The sequence below is a fragment of the Caloenas nicobarica genome, chromosome 1 (genome assembly GCF_036013445.1).
Source record: "Caloenas nicobarica isolate bCalNic1 chromosome 1, bCalNic1.hap1, whole genome shotgun sequence".
Classification (NCBI taxonomy): Eukaryota; Metazoa; Chordata; class Aves; order Columbiformes; family Columbidae; genus Caloenas; species Caloenas nicobarica.
Window position 1 is genome coordinate 17,010,437 of NC_088245.1, and position 18,676 is coordinate 17,029,112.

Below are 18,676 nucleotides of genomic sequence, written 5' to 3' on the forward strand. Positions count from 1 at the left end.
TTTTCTCGGTTCTCCCCAGTGGGTAAGCAGCCCCTGCCGCGCTGTCCGCACCGTGAGCAGGTATCCGTCCCTCACAGCGCATCCCTGTGGCCATTTCCATGCGTTTCGGCACGGGTCCGTGCCGCGTTCCACGGAGCAGCCCGACGGCAGGAGCAGCCCGACGGCAGAAGCAGCCCGACGGCAGGAGCAGCCCGACGGCAGGCGCGGCCGGGCACCGCGTTTCGCTGCGAGCGGCCAGAAGCCTGCGCAGCGCAAAGCCGCGCGGGGATCGGCGCCCACCTTGTCCTCGTTACGCAGCCGCTCCGACGACGTCCGAGGCGGGCGGGCGGCGACCCCGCGCCAAGGAGTCCAGAACCGCGCAGCAGCGGTCACAGTTTCCTGATGGTTCAAATTGAAGTTTCATTACTGCCTCTGTTAGTGGGAAGAAGTAATCGTGCAGCTTAGGGTTAAACAGGCACAGGCAAACCACGCCACCCAAAAACACCTGCTCCTTCTTAATAAAGGCTCATGCTGTGTGAAGTGACCATGCTTTGCCAATACAACACTTGCAGGGGGGATGCTGCCCTGGAGAGCAAGACCAGATGGGAGAAACATTCCCAGGTCATCCACGAGAGACGCACTCTTCAGAGGAAGCTCTGTGGAGGGCCTGTGTTTGGCTAATCTTTAGGTGAAGGTGCAAGGTTCACACCCAAATCTTACAAGTTGTTAGAAACCTGGTATTCAGACAGATTCATGCAATCTGCTGTCCAACAGCAGAGTTTTACAGCGTGAAAAAGGTACAGAGATAAAACAGTTGCTTAGCTCAACAAGTTGGCCAACTATTCTCCAGTAATGCCTGTTACTATGTGGTAGCAGCAAGGAGATACTGCTTGTTAAAGACATCTTTCTTTCCTGGCTAATGAGGATACATTTCAACAGCCAGTTCCCAGCAACTCAAAATTGTATTTTTACAGTGAGCTGGCAATGGTCTGTGCACCCAGAGACAACACGGGTGTTTAAAGCATGGTGGGACAATGTCAGAGTTAGAGCTAGATGAGAAATTTTCTCTTGGTTTGGAGAAAGAATGAAATTATTATTTGCGTTAATAAAAGGAAAACTATGTGTGTAAAATGTTTGTGCAGACTTCATATACGGCCGTTGTCCTCATTTTAATTGCAAGAATTATGATGAGTAATGAGGTTTCTGAGAATAACCTTTGGCTGAGAGCTTGTTCTGTCTTTTGTTAATATTTGATTTAGCTTGCAACGGCAAATACACACGCACACCAATTGCCATGCAGCGGGTGGGAATCGTGCATCTGGTAAGTGACCATCAGTAGCCTGACATGACACTTTCTCTGCAGCCCTTGGATCTCCTGCCCCAGCGATGGTTTCCTTCTGCCCAGCGGCACACCCAGCCTATGCTCCCCCAGCCTAGTTCCCTTCACCCCCAGAACACTGGGCTTCCTCAGGGGTCCTCTCCACTCGGGTCTTGCTCCCACCTGCCCTCCTCCACACTGGCTGCCCGATACCCACAATAGCTCTTGCTGGTCTTACTGGACATGCACCAAGAGGCGCTGCTCCACGTTTGTCCTGCACTTACCCTCTTCCTTGGGTGCCTGGTACCGGCCACATTATAATTAACTGTACCCCATTAGTGAAAGGCCCAAAAATTCAGAGCATGCCAGTGTGACTAGTGACCAGTGTCTATCGCAGAACCTTGCCTGTGATACCTCTGTTGGCCTTCTCATCAGTGAAACACCATGGCTTGGGGACATGGTATGGACAAGCCATCAGGAGAGGCACTGGTGAAGGACTCTGGTCCAGTCACCAGGTGAAATCCTTGCTCGTGTGGGAGTTTTGGGCTGGCAAGCGAAGGGAGAGGCCAGAGTCATGACAGGCCTGCCAGGCCATCCTGACATGGCACTTACTCTGAGTCTGAGGTGTCAGCGTGTCCTGTTCCCACGTGGACGTTCATGGCCATGCCGTTGAGCTGGTCTCGAGACTGCTCCCTCCGAGCATTTTTTATTGTCACCCCTGAGTCCGAGGGAGAGTGGACCCCGTCATTTGTCCCCAGGGAAGCAGTCCTGGATGAGATCGTGGTCTGATTGTAATCTGCCAGCTTCTCCCGCAGCCGATTCTTCATATTCTTATCCACCAGCGGGGGAGGGTAGGTGACTTTATTTTTTAAGATGCCTGTTATGGAAAAGAGGGAATAATGAGAATTTTGAAAAGTATCACTTTAATTTCAAGCTGAACACATCCAAGAAGTGACACTTTATATTTCTTGATCGGATTTCTAGTTTGTCACTTTATTTCAAAAACACAAGCTTAGACTTCAGCAACTACCTACTAGCTTCCCATGGTGTATCTGGTTACACAGGTTGGAACCATTTGGGAAGTGTTCTTCCCCAATAAAGGTATCATATGAACTAATTAAGGTTCATTAACTCCCCGGTCTCCCAGTCTGGGTATGAGGCCGGGTTGACTGCGTTACCTTTCCTCTGCTCCGGCTGCTGGTTATTTTGGTGGGACAGAGGTCTGTTCTCCTTTTGCTGCCCTTCATTCTCCTTGTCCTGCGGTGCGTCGTGGTTCACCTGGTTTTCCCTGTGAAGCTCTACGTTGACCTTGGTCTCGACTTTGAGCTTCTGTTTCCCAACAGGGTCCTCGCTGTCGCTGGCTGTTACGCACTCTGTGGGCCAATAGGGTTTCACATGATTGGGAAGGGGATCAACTGCAACGCAAAAAAACACTAGCTCGGAAACCACTTTTGACAGGTTTTCTCAACCACTGCCCAGCCAGTCCTGTTCCCCGTGGCTGGGGAGGAGTTGTGTGTCAAACCAGAGCAACACTTCACATGATCCTTGCTGGATTGTGCTGCCCTTGGGGTGCAGCAACACCCAAAAAACATGCTTGGTAGGATCGCAGGGTGTCCAAACTCTTCTTAGAGCAAGGTTGCTGGCTCCTTTACTGAGAGGTGTGAGTCAAACCTGCTCTCTCAGCTCTCCAGGGCCAGAGATCACACTGGTTCCCTGGGGATGCCAGTTTTTGAGGGGCAAGGGCACCTGAGGCACCTCGTGCTGTGTCTGTGCAGAGCACTAACACACAGCCTGGATGTCTGCCAGTCTAAGCTGACTTATCTTTAGGACAAGACGAACTGCGCCTAGAAATGCCTGCACCCTGCCGCACAGTACTGATGTCAATGGCCAGTGATCGCCAACTCTTTAGGTCCGTCACCTCCCCAACCCCACTAAATCCACATGCCCATATTGCACGAGGAGAGGCAGGTATTTCTTCCTTCTGCCCTCAAAATAACCAGCTCCTTCCTCCTCTTCCTTCACATGAGACTTTGCTGTCTGTACAGCTGAGGGGACCGGTCTGCAAAGCCCACTGACTGCCCTCTGCTTGAGTGCCCAAAGTTGCAGATTTGCTCAAGCTGCCTTTTGCTTGCACTCAGTCACCCCTGTGAACAAACCCCTGGGAGGAAGAAAGGTCTCTGAGCTGGAGACAACAAGGAGCTCTGCAAAAGCAAGGCACAGCAGTAGGAATGCTGTCTCAGCCATGTGGGAATCTGAAAAATTTGTCCTGTCTACTCTAAAGCTATTTTAAAGAAGGGAGTAAGCCCATTGCCCTCCCCTCGCACCGGGAGTACCTTTGGGTGTGCTGTGGAGCGGACCACGTTCATTATTTTTGGAAGTGGACGTGTTCCACGTTTTCTCTGGCTCAAGCCCCTCTTCCTCACTGTCCGATGAATGGGAGGAGGCGTAAGAGCTGCTGTGTTCATCGAGGGACAGTTCGCTGTCAGAGTCTGAATCGTGCTCTGCAAATGCAGAAAGGGGAAACACACCGATGAGAGCGCGGACCGGAGCTGGACAAATCTGCCTGACGAACGCATGAAGAGAGAAAAGGCTGGTGTCTGGTGCAGGCCATACCAGGGATGAGCTCTTACATCTGTAAGCGTACGTAGGATTAATTCACGAGGACTGTGGCATCCACCTCAGTAATTATGGGAAGCACAACTGCTTGGCTTGGCTAGTGAGCAGGACCTTTTATGTACATGAGAGGCGCAGAACAGAATGGGGAGGCTTTTTACCCTATTCAATATGTAGAACAGTAACTCCACAGGATCTCAGTCAACACAACACACAAACCAAGGTACCTAGAAATGTCAAGAATCTGCAAATGCACTCTTAAACATTGCTACAAGGCAACAAAATCTAACATCAAGACCCGAAACAAAACAAAGTCGGCAAGAGACACTTCTCGTTTTATTGTACAAAACACATAACAGTAAAAGAGGATATTGCCTCAAGGTCTCAAATGTTAAAAGATCTCCAATTAAAAATCAAGAGCAACAGCACATAATTTCTGAGACAGAGAGGGGATGCCAGAAAGTGTCAACAGCTGTGACAGCTGTCAGATTAAAATGGAATGATCACAAGAAGCAGATACATGATACTTCCATTCCAGGATTCCCTAGTAAAGCAACCATTGCATAGCTCGTTATGTCAAGAGCATAACGAGAATCAGACACACCAAGTCAGACTAACTATTCTTCCTATTATAGAAGCCTTTGTAAAAAGTGCTGAGAGGAAAAAGGTGCACAACTGGGTCAAAGCATTTAGAAATAATTCTTACCATTGGATTTCGATGGATTCCTATGAAAAATGGAGGAATCTGCTTCAGTCTGACCAGCCCTTGGTTGACTTGAGGATCCACTGAGCTTATGAGCAGCCTCATCCCTTAGAGAATAAAAACAAGGGACAACTTTCTTGGTCACTTTACTGTTCTTAACAACAAGGCAGACATGCAGATGTGATTCTTTTGGTCAAACGCAGACAGCTGCAGTGGATGCCAGCCGGCCTGTGCTTGCTTGTCAACAGGGTCACTTTTACAGCCAGACATAGCTTATCCTGATGCTGCTGTCTGCTTTGGGTCACACGAATCATACTCTGAAACAGCCTGAAGTTAATAAGCTAAATCCCACTCCTTGAGACATGACTGAATTTCACCAGGCAAGCAGCACAGCCCATATAGTTAACCTAGCAGCTATGCTAACCACCGCACTGTCGGAACTCCCCACAGAAGACGCATGCAAAAGAAATGCACAGAAGAAAAGTACAGCCACATAAAACAGAACTGTTAAGACATCAAACAAGTAGCATTTGAACTAAAACATTTCTGTTTTCCACAAAAGCAATGAAAAAGAAAAGGCAAGCACCTGAAAGCCATGCACCTGCCACCTGATTACCTGAGAATATAAGCAAGGTAGCTATTGTGGCTCTTGGCTGACCTGACGGTGCTTTCTAGGGAGACAGTGGATTCCCCAATAGTTGTGCGATACATATTTGGTTCTTCTATGTATGTGTTGTTACAGTTCAGAGATCGCTGAAGGAAAGAAAAAGACACAAAGCAATAGTGAACGATCCTAACAGAAACCCTCGTTACCCACCAGTGCATTAAAAGTTTTGAAGGAAACGAGTGGGTTTTGATGCCAAGGAAAAAAATGATTTCCTCTCAAAAGTTTTAATTAAAAGAGTCAAAATTTTTGAGAGAGGCCATCAGTAATCTTTGTACAAGTCACTGAAATTAATCAGATGATTCGCTTAACTATGGACAAGCCACCTATAAGTGTATTTAGGTAACTTCTACCAGCAAGAGGATGTTTTTTCCCAATGTTTTTTCCTTACAGTTAGTAATGTAGCTCTTGTTGCAGTGGAATCATCTGGAAGAGGTTTCTTTCCAGTTAAAGTGTTCTTCAAGTGCTTCCTGACTTCTTTGTTAAATACACAGTGGAAGAAGAAAATGAACAGCCCCTGGATTATTTTAGAGAGGAAGAATAAATCTAAATTATTCATTGCTACCAAACTGCAAATGCAAACAGATATTAGAGAACAGCCTTTCTGAAATAACCCCTGAATTCTAGTTTGCAGTCCATGATTTCAATAGCAATAACTATTTTCTGTCTTTGACTGAAATGGCATTGATCGGTCTCCTAGGACTTCTTCATAATTTACTTCCATGTTCAAGTGTGCATAAAGGGCCTGGGAAAACATACACAACAACGTGTTCCTCCAGGATTTACAGAGCAGAGCTTGTGGTAGCTGCCACCCTCCCTCGTTGTCTGGGAGGAAATGTCCTTCTCGAAATATCCAATGGGGACCCCAATGTCCCACTGGAATACACTGCAGGGGGTTCCAGGGCTGTACTTGCATTAAGATTTTAGAGCTTTTACACCGATGATGAGACAAAATCAATAGCAGCACATAAAAAATATCCTAGCCTTTAGTGAAAACCTCTGGAAACGGGGAAATTCTGTGGTCGGTGTCCTTTATGCTGTTGCTTGGAGAACTGTAGAGACACTGTGGGCAGAAAGGTCCCAACTTTTGCCCCATACGTTCCTGGGCTTAGCAATACCTCCTGGTGCGAAAATCACTGAAATCCCCAGGGCTGGGCAGTTGTTGGCTGCCAGGAACACATGTTAACAGCTTTTGCTGGGGGCAGGGGGCACATGTGTGTGCCTTCAGATGCATTTGCTCTGAGGGAATTCATGCAGCTGCCAAATTGTTATCAATTTTGGTTGGAGATATAGTACATAGAAGCCAATCACTCATGAAGTTGCAGCTGTACCAACATCACAAGATGTGTGCATTTTGTTATTTCAGCCAAAGCAATTGACTTTTAGAGAAAATTTAAACTTCAAGCTCACTTTCTAAACATTCGATCAAATGCAATCTTAGCTGGCATTAGCACTTCGGGATTATTCATTAATGAAATGCACATTAATAAAATGCACATAAATGTCTCTGTGAAAATACAAGTTCAAAGAAGGCAATGACATGAAACACCACATACCACTGTGCCTCTCTGGGCAAGTTTGGAGAATTCCAGCTGCTGACTTTCCTCCCTCTCATCAGGTTTATATTTAATTTAATTTTATTTTAGGTTTGTGGAAGCCTGGTTTTACAGCCTGAGCACATCTATTTGTTTCAGAGCATATCTGCTGCAGTGGCAAAATAACCTTGCTCCAGGCTGGCCTATCTGGTGTGCTTCCAGGGCACAGACAGTCACTTCCAGAGGAGACCCACCAGACTTCTTTTTCTCTTTGGTTGCAATTTGTGGCTGTTGTGCTGCAGCTGACAAGATTGGCCTGCTAGCAGCAGCTGTTTCAATACTGCAGGAACTCGCCAAGACAGTTACTGCCATCCTTGGCCACATTCCTGTTGTGACCAACGGGAAGCTTCATGACTACTTGTGTACCAGGTCTTCTACAAATAACTATGCTCTGCATCTTTAATCAACAAGTGTATCTGTTAGGACAGGCAACCCAGTAAATCTCTAAAGCGACCAGTTGTATTCGAAAATCATTATTTGGCTCATTTCCTTAAACAGTAACTTAATTTGTGAAAGCCCTGAACTTGGAGCCATCCACTCCGGGTGAAATAAAACGATCTCTTGTTTGCAGTAGCAACAGAATGACTATGAACAATGCACATGAGGAAGACAGTAACAAAGATTTTTGTCTCTAGAAAGATAAAGGTGTAATTTCCTACTGTTATTTGTCTGTCACAGGTTAAAACAGTACAGCACTTTTCCTTAGAATGACTAAAAGTGAGAGATGCAATTATGCGAACTTATGGTTTTGGTGACAAGCACCCTCTCTTTGAGAAAAGAGAGCAAAAAAGCGTACTTAACATCTCTGTTCTTCTGAAGTTAGCTCAGTTTGGCAGGTTTTTGGAGGTCTGGGTGCAGCAGTGTGCTCCCCAGGGTCTGCCACGGACGAGACGCCATCCAACTTACCTGCAGGCAGCTGAAAATGGCAAAGAGATAGTGAAAGGTCATGACGTCGCTGTTCACGGCCATCAGCCCCAGCAGCCACGTGGCGCTGACGAGCAGCAGGAGCAGGAACGCCGTCCGCAGCACAGAGCTGTAACACAAACACGCGCGCATCTGCAGCGCGACGCGACGCGCGGGAAGAGCCCAACGCCTCCGCGCGTGCCTGAGGATTCCCAGCTGGAAAGGCCCTTTGGGAAAACGTTCAGTGTTCACCAGCTCCCAGCTCTCTCACTGCACTACTCAATGACTCGGGATATTCAGGTAAAAAAAGGGTGTTTTCTTTTCAAGTTCATTTCTAAGGTTTTCTTCAAAAAAACGGGCTCTTCGCCAAGCCCAGGCTATTCAGCCCTGTTGACCCTGAGGAAGAGATCACGGCAGTAAACAGCCACATCTGTCTCGCTTCTGTTTGTCAAGTTCACTCTCGCATTCCTTCTCAACGTTACAGCCCAAGGTTTTGGATTGAGAGCACTCAGGGGAACATTTGTTTGCTTAAAAACATTATTTCCACAGACACTTTTAAAAGATGGTCACAATTCTAGTGGCAGAAGTTTTGTATGATGAGTAAAATAGCTGCCATTAAGTAGCAATTATACTCCATTTGTTTGAGGAGATTTAAAAAAGAAACTTGAAAAAATTACCCAACAGCTAGGGCTGAATAAATAGCTAGAAAAAGCCTTTTGAAATCTCACAGAGCTACTTATTTAGAAAAAAAAAAAAAAAGGGGGATGTCTTGCCACTAGCTAGTCACATTTCAGTTCACAGGGAAATTCTGAGCTTTGGGCAAAACAAACGTTAGTGGGAACAGGTCGCCACAGCAGCCTGGGAAGGCGGCAGGTTTCAGCTTGCAAGGCTTTCTGCTTGTCCCACGGGGCGCGGGATGGGGGGAGGCCGAACCCTCAGCACGGGAAACTCTGTGTGTCTCTGCCACGACATGGCTGGTCACCCAGGCATTAGTGAGGGGAGACCTTTCTGAGCCACAGGTGAGCACAGGGAGACCCGGAATTATGTCTTCCTGGGCATGCCATGGGTGGAGGTGAAGTGACAGTGTAGGGGGGAGTGTCATGGAAGATCTGAAGGACTGCAGTGATCCCATCCAGACACCAGGCCTTGCCCCCTCCCCTCTCTTTTCCTGCCTACACTTGGTGGTGGTGCAGAGCACCATGGTGGAGGTTTCACAAAGCCTCCAAAGGAACCCCAGGAGTAGGTGCTGGTGAAGCAGCTCCAATTGCCTCTACCAATGCTGACTGTCTTCTCCAAATATCTTATTTATTTCCCACCCCAACACTTGCTTTTAGGCAATTCTGTCCCTTTATTATTCCTAGCCAGAAGTTTTTCTAAAGGTGTTTGAACCCAAACTTACGCGACTCCAGTTTTTTCAAATGAACGTTGCCTTCGTCTGCACGATGCTTTCATTGCCAGGATAAAGATGACAGTATTTATCTGAAAGGGAAATTGAAGCAATAGCATGGATTCCTTCTACAAAGTCATTAGGGCACAGTTTCTAATGACAATGCAATTTTTATCCTAAAATGGTTTGTGGTGACAAGAATATTTTTTCTTCAATTCACACATCTCAGAGTTCCGAGATTCATCTTATTTCAAGCCAACGTAGTCAAGAACATCCTGCAACTTGATCTGAAACCCACTAAGTCGGCCCTATGCAAAGAGGTTTGAGTGAAACATAAACCCTCAAGAATGGCTGTCCTTGTCCAGCCCAGAGCCCACTCAGCACAGCATCTTGCTTCAGCTGGGTCAAAGCAGAACGCAGTACCAGAGCACACATATAGCGATAATTCCGCTAAATAATACTCCAGCCTCCACTGATTTTCAGAGCTGGGACATACTAGGCGGCGTGGTGCGTTTGTATTAGTCACTCATTGTGAATATCGATGCTGGGAATTCGTGCAGTTACCTTCTGAAACCACGCAGAGCTTTATCACCGCCACTGTCCTGTCTCAGTGAGTTTCTAACTCAACTCCCTGTGGAGTGACAAAGTGGCTTGTCCTCTTTGCTCTGAATCTGCTACTTTTTACTACTAATTGTGTTGGAAAAGACAGTGATCGGTTGGCTCCACGGTTGTATTCTCCAGCTATTACAAGCTCCTCTCTATCCCCTTCTCTGCAGCTTTCTCTTCTCCAGGCTGAAGGCTCCTAGTCCGCTTAGTTGCTCCTCCAGCAGGGGCTGTCCCATGTCTCTGATGACTCGTGACCCCAATCTATGCCACTTCCAGGTCTACTTCATACTTTTTGAGATGAGGAGACCAGACTTGGTATTCAAAACACAGTCACACCATGTATATGTATCTTCTGGTGCTCTGTTACTGAGGGATGTTTTAAATGAGAAATTAAACACCAGCCAATTCTTTTAAATTCCTGGAATCTGAATTATTTAATATTCCTTTAGGACTTCTGGATGAAGGGACTCGTTATGGCTTATTTTGATTTGTTTTATAAGCCCACCAACCAAGCCTTGAAACATGCAACGAAGCAAAGAGGAAAAAATAAATATGTTTCTGGCTATACAGCCATTGCCCCACAAGCAATCTGTGCACTGGCAAGCAGCCCTCTGATTTCCAGGAGTTCAGTTCACGTCCTACTTGTTTAAGCAGAAGAAGAAAGCTCGAGTACATGAGCTTCAAATGTAAAGAATACAGTTGCTTCACGTTATGACTATTGGTTGACAAAACATAAAAGAGAACATAGCAGTAAGGAAGAGACAGCTCAGGATGCCAGCTCCACCATACTTACAACTACAACAATTACAATGGGCCCAGCGAAACTCCAGATAAGGGTGTCATGAACAGACAACCAGCAGAAATCAGGGTTCCCATAGCCTTGTGGATCCAGCCCTACAGCAAGCCCTGGGTCACAAAATGGAGAGAAGGTACATCAGAAAGGCACGGCTGAGATCCTCTATGTAACCAGGTGCATTTTCAAATCACTGACAAACAAAATTAGAGTGGCAAACTGTGTTCAATAGGACCGTCTGAGAAGTAAGAAAATCAAGGCAAATATTGAAATAAAACTTCTGTAAATCAAAACCTTTACACTGGTCACTCCATATCAAATGATACCACAAGTTTGGCCTACCAGAACAAAGTTCAGCTGCATAAAAATGACAACAAACGTTAAGTCCCAAATTAATTCTGTTTCAGCACAGTTTTATAGTCATACTCACACAGTGTGATGAAGCCTTGAGGCTGAGTGACATGCTGAGGAATTTCAATAAGCCTATGCAGCAGAATGACATGAATCATAACTGAGGAGATGTCTATACTACAAAAAAAGTGCATTCTTAAGTGCCGTGAGCTTGCTGTCACTAAAATAACACCAGAGACAAAGGAACCTGGGAACTCACGGGAATTAACTGCTTGAGCTCAGGTGGGATTCACTCTGAGCTGCCATCCCAGGTACCTCACCTTGCTTTCAGCACTGTTTGAAATGGAGTTTGCTAATGCCTCCAAGGCAATGGAGTTAAGAACACACCTTTTATTGTTTTATGTTTCAAAGCCTGGACAATTCCGAGGGAGCCTCTGAGTCCAACTTCCACCTGCTGATTTACAGTGACGTCTGATTTGGTGACCTGCACCTTGCCCATATGGCGAGGGACTGGGATTGCTGCCTTTGACCTGCAGAACCCTGCAGAGCTCTTCCTTCTTCAAGACACAGAAATTGATCCCTGCGAGGCCTATGGCCAATGACATATGGTAAATGGCTGCAGCATGTTGTCTGGGCACCGTGGGCACCCATTGCGTTGAGCGTATGTCCTGACTCAGCCAGGCGGCCATGGTTGATGGCAGTGCCGTTCTCCGCAAGAATTCATGTGCGTTAATAAAAGCCTTTTTTTTTTTTTAACTGAAGCCCGTGTGCTTTGACGAAAAGACACTGAAAAAGGGAGAGGTAGCTGCGTTTCACTCTCACTGCTTAAAGCTGGCCCACAGCCAATATTCACATCTGGTACAAGCCTATGGTCTATGAAAATTAAACTGGCTATTTGGCAAAGCAGTAGATATTGGATCTGTTTTCTCTGAAGTGTGGAATGAGACAGGACTGGTCTCCCTGCTCCCATTGGCCCTTCCACCACCTCCTTCAGCAGTTGCCATCCACAAAGAATTAGCCATAAATGATTCAGGGGCCATAAAGTATTTTATACAGATGTAATTCTATAGACACAGCCTGTTTCCCAGGACTTGATTTCCCCATTAGTGGGAGTCGGAGTCAAACTATATTTTGACCAAACATCTGGCTCTAAGAGCAACTGGCAGACAGCAACATTTTTTCACGCTCAAAATCCTACCTAAAGTTCTCCATTAAACAAATGCGGGGAATTGCAGTCTTCAGGTAGGCGGTTCAAATTTTACTGGAGTCAACGACATGTGAAATAACACTCTACCCAAAGGCAGAATTAAACCAATGCAATGTGATATAGAGAATCATTCTGGCACGTCAATTAAGCTGCAGTGTGGTAGTCCTGAGCAAACTAAGCGTGTGGGCTGCAGGATGGCTCACTGATGGTGGCAGAAACCGGAGCTGGTCCTGTGGCTGAGCCGGGTGTCCTGTGGGGACCAGCACCCACCCCAGGAGCGTGTCAAGAGCGCATCGTGAGGACGTGGGGACGTGCTGTTGTGGGGAGGTGCTGCTGTGAGGACACGTTTTGAACCTCCTGAGCTCCCATGGGCTCAGTGGCCGCGTGTGACTCAGGTGACGGCGGGTCAGCCTCACCTCTCTCCTGACTCATTGCCTCGCTTAGTATTCACAGCAAATAGCAGATTTGGAAAGTGCCATTTTCTGGGCGATATTTGTTTTAGGGCAATGTAGGAACCTGTTTTGACACTGCAGTCTCCACAGCAAAGCAGTTACTGCACGCACATGCCAGCCAGTTAGCATGTTGTCACAAAGACACGCAAACTGGAAGGGTCTTGCTGGGTGCCACATCCAACCCTGTGCTCCTGAGGCAAGGAAGCCATCAAATCGCTCTCGTAGGTGGATCAAACTACATTTTAAAACGAGCAAGCTTAAAGCAAATGCAAAATGTTCCACTATTGCTCCCCATGGAGGAATATTCCAGATCTGCACCCTTTCGATGGCAGCAAGCCTTCTCCCAACTTCCATCCTACTTTTATTCATGGCAATTTGTTTTCCTGTGCTGTGATTAAACGCGGTTCTTCCCTGCTGGAGTGTTCCCTCTGTCGGTGTTTTGCTAAGTTTTGCTAACCCACTCTAAAGGTCAAGGTTCCCTTCTGCAAGTAGCCTCGTCCCATCACAGATGGCTTAGGACCACTATGTCCCAGCTTGAAATGAACATCAGTTTGAGCATGGAAAATAGAAACAATAAATAAACAAAACAGAGTAAAGCCACTGCTACTATAGGTTCATTTTTTTTTTCAGGATAGCTATGATAAAGATGAAATGAGCTAGATATTTATCTTTCCAATAAAACAAAAAAGTCCTTTGGTTGTCAAAGACTAAAATCCCTTCCCATATCTAGACTTTTCCGCTATTAAGAAATGTAAATAACCCTCCTCTCATAAAGCAATTTAAAATAAATTGCATTTAAGATGCATGTTATGAAGTTTGAACCTTTTTACTATTTAGATATTAAAATTTAAAATTAATAAAAGAAGCATATTTAAAATATGTACAGTAACAAACTTTTCCAGGGGCAATAAATCCCTTATGCTATTTATGATGAAATAATTTTCTCTTCGGATGATTTCTAAACCTGGAAAAGCAAGCTAAAGGCTTAGTTTTTTTATCCTTTGTTTCACAAAATCCTCTGACTTGCTCAGTAATAGGGATCTGACTTTTCACTTAATTTAACTGTAAATTGAGTAGATTCAGAGTTTACATTACAGGAGATGACCTGGAACTGTAACTCATAGTTTTAAAAGAGCAAAATAGATCAATATCACAGAGGACAATATCTAAGTAGAAAAATGTAAAAGTTCAAGGATGATTTATATTTAAAATGACAGAGATATGTCTAGAGTGGCAGAGTCTTCTGGGCTGTACCTTCTACTGTGTTCTGGATAAACTGATAGAAGCAGAAATTATTTATGTACAAGGTGATATCAAAAAAACTCACCAGCTCTCCAGAATGAAAACTAACCTGTACTAACCAATGTTATGTTTTTGAATTACACCTTCTTAAGTTACATAGAAAAAAACCCCATATATTTTTAGAATTCTAACTTGTTCCATAGTATTTTTCCAAGTGTATATGAGTGATAGCTATTTGATTTGAGAGACATCTAAACCGCTGCCATGGCCAACAGTATGTTGCTCTCTGTAACAATAAAAGTAGTTGGATAAAAGTTAACTGTCTGCCTATGATCTGATTTCCCATATGGCGACAGATACTTGCTGAATTAGCTGAACCAAAAAACCCTGCTCCAACTGTTCTGCGAAGCGGCGCTTCCTGAGGAGCTGTCTGCCTGAATTAACACAGCACCATGTGCTCGGGGTAGCACTGGAAATGTCTGATTGCAAAAATAGGCACAGTGAGGGTGGAGATGGATGTGCTCCTGCGGATCACCCTGGAACAGTTTAAAAGATTACTGCCTCCAGCTTTTCATTACTTTTCCCCAACTGGACATTATTGCCTTTGTATGTGAAATCAAGTAAAAGGCTGCTTGAGTATTTCCAGCTCGTTTTTATGCCAAATAAAACAGAACTGCTGAAATTCCCTTCAGGGAGCATATGCTGCTGGTCAAGGGCAGGCAGGAGGAATACCCAGTGACAGGCAGCAACGCCTCGTGGGCAGCAGCACTGCTGAAACCACTGCAGCCACCACCCTGAGACACCACGTGTGCGCATCCTGAGGTACCAGCATGGGGAAGGAAAATTTCTGAAGGCTACCAGCAAAGTCGTTAAAAGAAAAATAGAAGTTATCCTCAAGCAATGTTATCAAGCCCTGTTTTAATCTGGGAGCAATGATGTTTTTGTTATTGTAAAGCCCTCGGTATCACTTCACCTAGGTCAAGAGATATTTGGTGCGCGGAGCTGCCAAATTCAGGATGACTTCTCCTAGGCTTGAGTTGGTGTTGCCCTCTTTCAGGAAAACAATGAAGTGACAGCAGTAGTTGAGAGTACCCATAGCTGTCTTGGATGGGGTAACTTTACTGAATTTGGCCAGTGAAGATGGCAGGGAAGGGAAACGAAGCTGTTTTGGGATCGTTGAGGGTACCTGTTATGATGGCAGGAATGCCCCAGCCAACGACGTAGTAGAACCGCATGTGCCCGAAGTTGATGTTCCTCACTTCAGTCAGCATCCGGTAGATGTGGAGCTGCTCCACGAACATCCACGCGAAGGTGCTCATGTAGAAATAATGCAGGAGGATGGCAATCACGGTACACACAAACTGCAGAAGGGAAAGGGCAGGGAAATTAGAGTTGTTCTTCTGAATCACAATCTTATGAGTCACCAGCTCCCCCGTGCAGCTGAAGGCAGCAAGTGTAATAAAAAAATTTCAGCAGAAAAAAATATACTGCCATTAATGAAGTTTTCACAGTTTCAGAAAAGCGGTTCATATTGTGAATGCTTTTTTTTTTTTTTTTTTACATTAGGTGGCCTGTTCTGGTTCAGCTTTGCCCTATCAGCCCAACATGCTCTTGGTCACTGCCCTTGCCCTCCACATTCTGTGGCTAATTTCTCTGTGCATATTGGCTGCACAGGTGAGACTTTTGGCTATTCTGACTGAATTCCTTCTGCTTGCAGGAGTGGCAGGGCTGGCAGAGCCCCTGGCTCTTTCTCCTGGCGCAGAGCAGGAGGCGGGGATGCCCCCTGGGAGGCTGCAGACCCTCTGCCCTGCCTCCTGGATGAGTCTCGCCTGCCCAACGCCGCAGCACGTTTAACTGCATCAGCTAAACTGATCTCACTGCAAAGACAAATTGCCCCTGAGAATGGCCACCCTCAGCCTTGCACTGACTCAGTGTCTCCCATTTCCACATCAAGGGCCATCCTATGGGGTTTTTCTGCTACTTCGCTCCTTCCAGGGAGCAAGATCTCTCTCTCCAAGACAGAGTGCTATTTTAGTAGAGTTTCGTTTTGCCTTGAAGTAGACATTGTTTAGTGCCCAATACTAGTTGACAAATAAGCACAAAGAAGCTCTCCCTGTGTTTGGTAAAGGCTGAGGAGAGGTGTGAGACAGATCTTAGGTCTTCAGTTTAGGACCAGTCCCTGAGAAAGTCCTTCTTGCTCTGAAAAACTTCACTTCTGGGAACAGAAATCCATGAAGCTTCAGCCCAGGAAAAGCGAACATGATGAACATGAGCAACAGATTATTTATAGACCTTAACCAAAGAAATCCAGCATTTCTTTGAGGAATTTTCTGATCAGTCAAATTAAACATCTGTCTCACAAACAAGCAAAATTTGATGGGAATCTATGATCTAGCACAAGATCAGCAGGCCATTTTGTCCCTATGTGACTGTGTCATAGGTCTGAAAAGGTCTGCTCCATCTACAGCTCCTTTTCTGGGACTCTTTTCAAAAAAGAATGTGAAGCAAAAGCACGGCTGCATCCATGGGGTAAGGCAGCGGCCGTCCCTTTTGTCCTTGCAGCTCTGCCCTTCACAGATGAATCACAGAATCACAGAATCACAGAATGTTAGGGATTGGAAGGGACCTCAAAAGATCATCTAGTCCAATCCCCCTGCCAGAGCAGGAAAACTTAGGTGAGGTTACACAGGAAGGCGTCCAGGCGGGTTTTGAATGTCTCCAGAGAAGGAGAATCCACAACCCCCCTGGGCAGCCTGTTCCAGTGTTCTGTCACCCTCACTGAGAAGAAGTTTCTTCTCACCCTGCAGACCTTCCACATCTATACTTCAAAAGTCATGGAGGATGCCCGGCCACTATCACCGGATTAAAATGATGCAGCCACAAGCAGATCACCACCTACTCTGCAGATCAACCTTTTACCTAATGTCAAAATCAGAATATTTCACTACAAAGTGGGAGAGTGGCTTCTGGGCTCTACTTGGCTTGAGCAGCAGGGTTAACCCCCTTTTTGTCCACTGCAGAAAACCACTCTAACTGCCAGGTTTTAGGATACTCTGGGTCCTCCTCTTGAGGCTGTGCTGCCTGCAGCCTGGCACAGAAGTCATGAGGACAAACAGAAAGCAGGTTAGCACTGGCCAGGTAGTTCATATCTTCAGTTAGGAACAAGTGGATCTGGAGCTTCCAGTCCCAGGTTTGGATCTGGGTTTTATCCTACTTCAGCAGCACAAAGTAGACCATTTAGCTTTGCCAGGCTGGGAGCAGAAAAAATGAAGGACCTGCTGAAACCAAAGAGACCAGGTCCTTAGTGTGAGTAGGAGTAAGCGCTACAGTGGATAAACCGGTAGCTGAAACCACCTTTGTGGCCAAATGGCCACCTTGACACCTCTGACCTTCACAGACTTGCATTTCTGTAATATCTGCTACCCAGCCTTCCCTCCCAACTTAATGGGCAAAAGCAGAATGACCACAGGCATCTGACACATGAATTGAAATCTTGCAATTAACCTTCTCCTTTCAGAAGCAAAGGATTTTGCCAAGGATCTGATGATAAGCTTGAATTAAGAGCACTTTGGGTAACCATTCAATTTTTGTTTTAAAATGTTTTTACATTGTGATTTGGATCCTTCTGTTCCCGTGCAGCACTGACCCTGCTTTTGGCATGACTTTTTAGTGTTTTTTTCATGGTATAGTGCTCAGAAACCTGTTTTCCTGTTTAACTTTGCCGAGTGAAGGGACCATACAAAGACCACCAACTTTCTGGATTCACTTACTGCATCAGCTTTATTAGAACACCAAGTGTTATTGAAAATGTAGCTCACCAAATAAAAGACTTTTTTCCCTCTATGTAAGCAGGGCTTCTTTTGTTCCTACTGGCACATGCATATGAGTAGACTGCTGCCCTGAACGTTACCTTTTTCAGGTAAAGAAAAAAGAAAATAAATCACTTTCTATCAATAGTCCAGGGAAAGATTAAAACCTCGCCCAGAAATGTGACTGTTAATTTACAGAAACCCATAAAAGCCAGGCTGGGTGCCAAGCAGCGCAGCATTATTTGTGCTCCAGCATTCTTTCCTTCTTTATGTTCATCAGTGCATGACTCGTTAGACAACTCATTCCATACAGACAGATGAATAATTGTCTCAAGCAGACACGGCTTACAGCCCTCCTAACTTCTCAAATTGACTGGATATGCTGTAAGGAGCGGCATTCTGCCGTATAAAATATATTCTGTAACTTAAAGATATTTGTTAGTGGGTTAAAGGCTTGGGCTGTTTCACTGAGTCCTGGTAACAGCACCGGACACGATCACACCATGAGCCCCAAAGCATGAAAATGGGAAGGAGCAAAAGAGAACAATCTCACCACGTATGACCATTAGTATTTGTGGTACTGCTGTAACAAACTGTTTTACTACTCTTGTAAACTTTGCTTAGTGCTTCATGATGTTATAAAAGGAATCTGGAAATGAGGAGCCATGATTTACTGCATAATTTTTAGTAAGATCCTGCAGGGATGTGGGCTTGGCCCCCTGCTCCTCAGTATTCATGTTGGAGAACTGAGAGAATATAAACTCCCTGCTAGTGAATTGCAGTGAAAAATGAGTGGCGTGCTCAGGAAGGCATGGGAAAGGTCAAGTTACATGGCGTGTTGTGGATCAGTTGGCAAGGTGGGTTCATTTGGACAAAGTTATTTTAATGTGCGAACTCGTACATTATGAAACAAAGACAACATAGGTCACACATGATGTGAGACCATATCCCAGCAGGCAGGTCTCTGCAGAAGACCTCACCATAGCAGCAGATAACTGGAGTTCCTGGTGCATGGCAATATCGGAATATGGGACAAGAAGCAACACTACCAGCT

At 45.6% G+C, this 18,676-nt stretch overlaps 1 protein-coding gene across 1 annotated transcript in view; it reads right to left on the minus strand.

Moving 5' to 3' along the window:
• Positions 1-386: 386 nt before the first annotated feature.
• Positions 387-18,676, minus strand: part of CELSR1 (cadherin EGF LAG seven-pass G-type receptor 1) — a 169,181-nt gene continuing 150,891 nt past the window's right edge. Inside the window, exons 25-35 of the mRNA XM_065632385.1 lie at positions 15,000-15,174; positions 10,562-10,674; positions 9,175-9,254; positions 7,779-7,905; positions 5,669-5,794; positions 5,230-5,366; positions 4,617-4,720; positions 3,631-3,798; positions 2,476-2,712; positions 1,910-2,174; positions 387-411 (exon numbers count right to left, since the gene is read on the minus strand). Of these exons, the coding sequence (XP_065488457.1) occupies positions 387-411; positions 1,910-2,174; positions 2,476-2,712; positions 3,631-3,798; positions 4,617-4,720; positions 5,230-5,366; positions 5,669-5,794; positions 7,779-7,905; positions 9,175-9,254; positions 10,562-10,674; positions 15,000-15,174 (1,557 nt within the window). The remainder of the gene's footprint in view (positions 412-1,909; positions 2,175-2,475; positions 2,713-3,630; positions 3,799-4,616; positions 4,721-5,229; positions 5,367-5,668; positions 5,795-7,778; positions 7,906-9,174; positions 9,255-10,561; positions 10,675-14,999; positions 15,175-18,676) is intronic.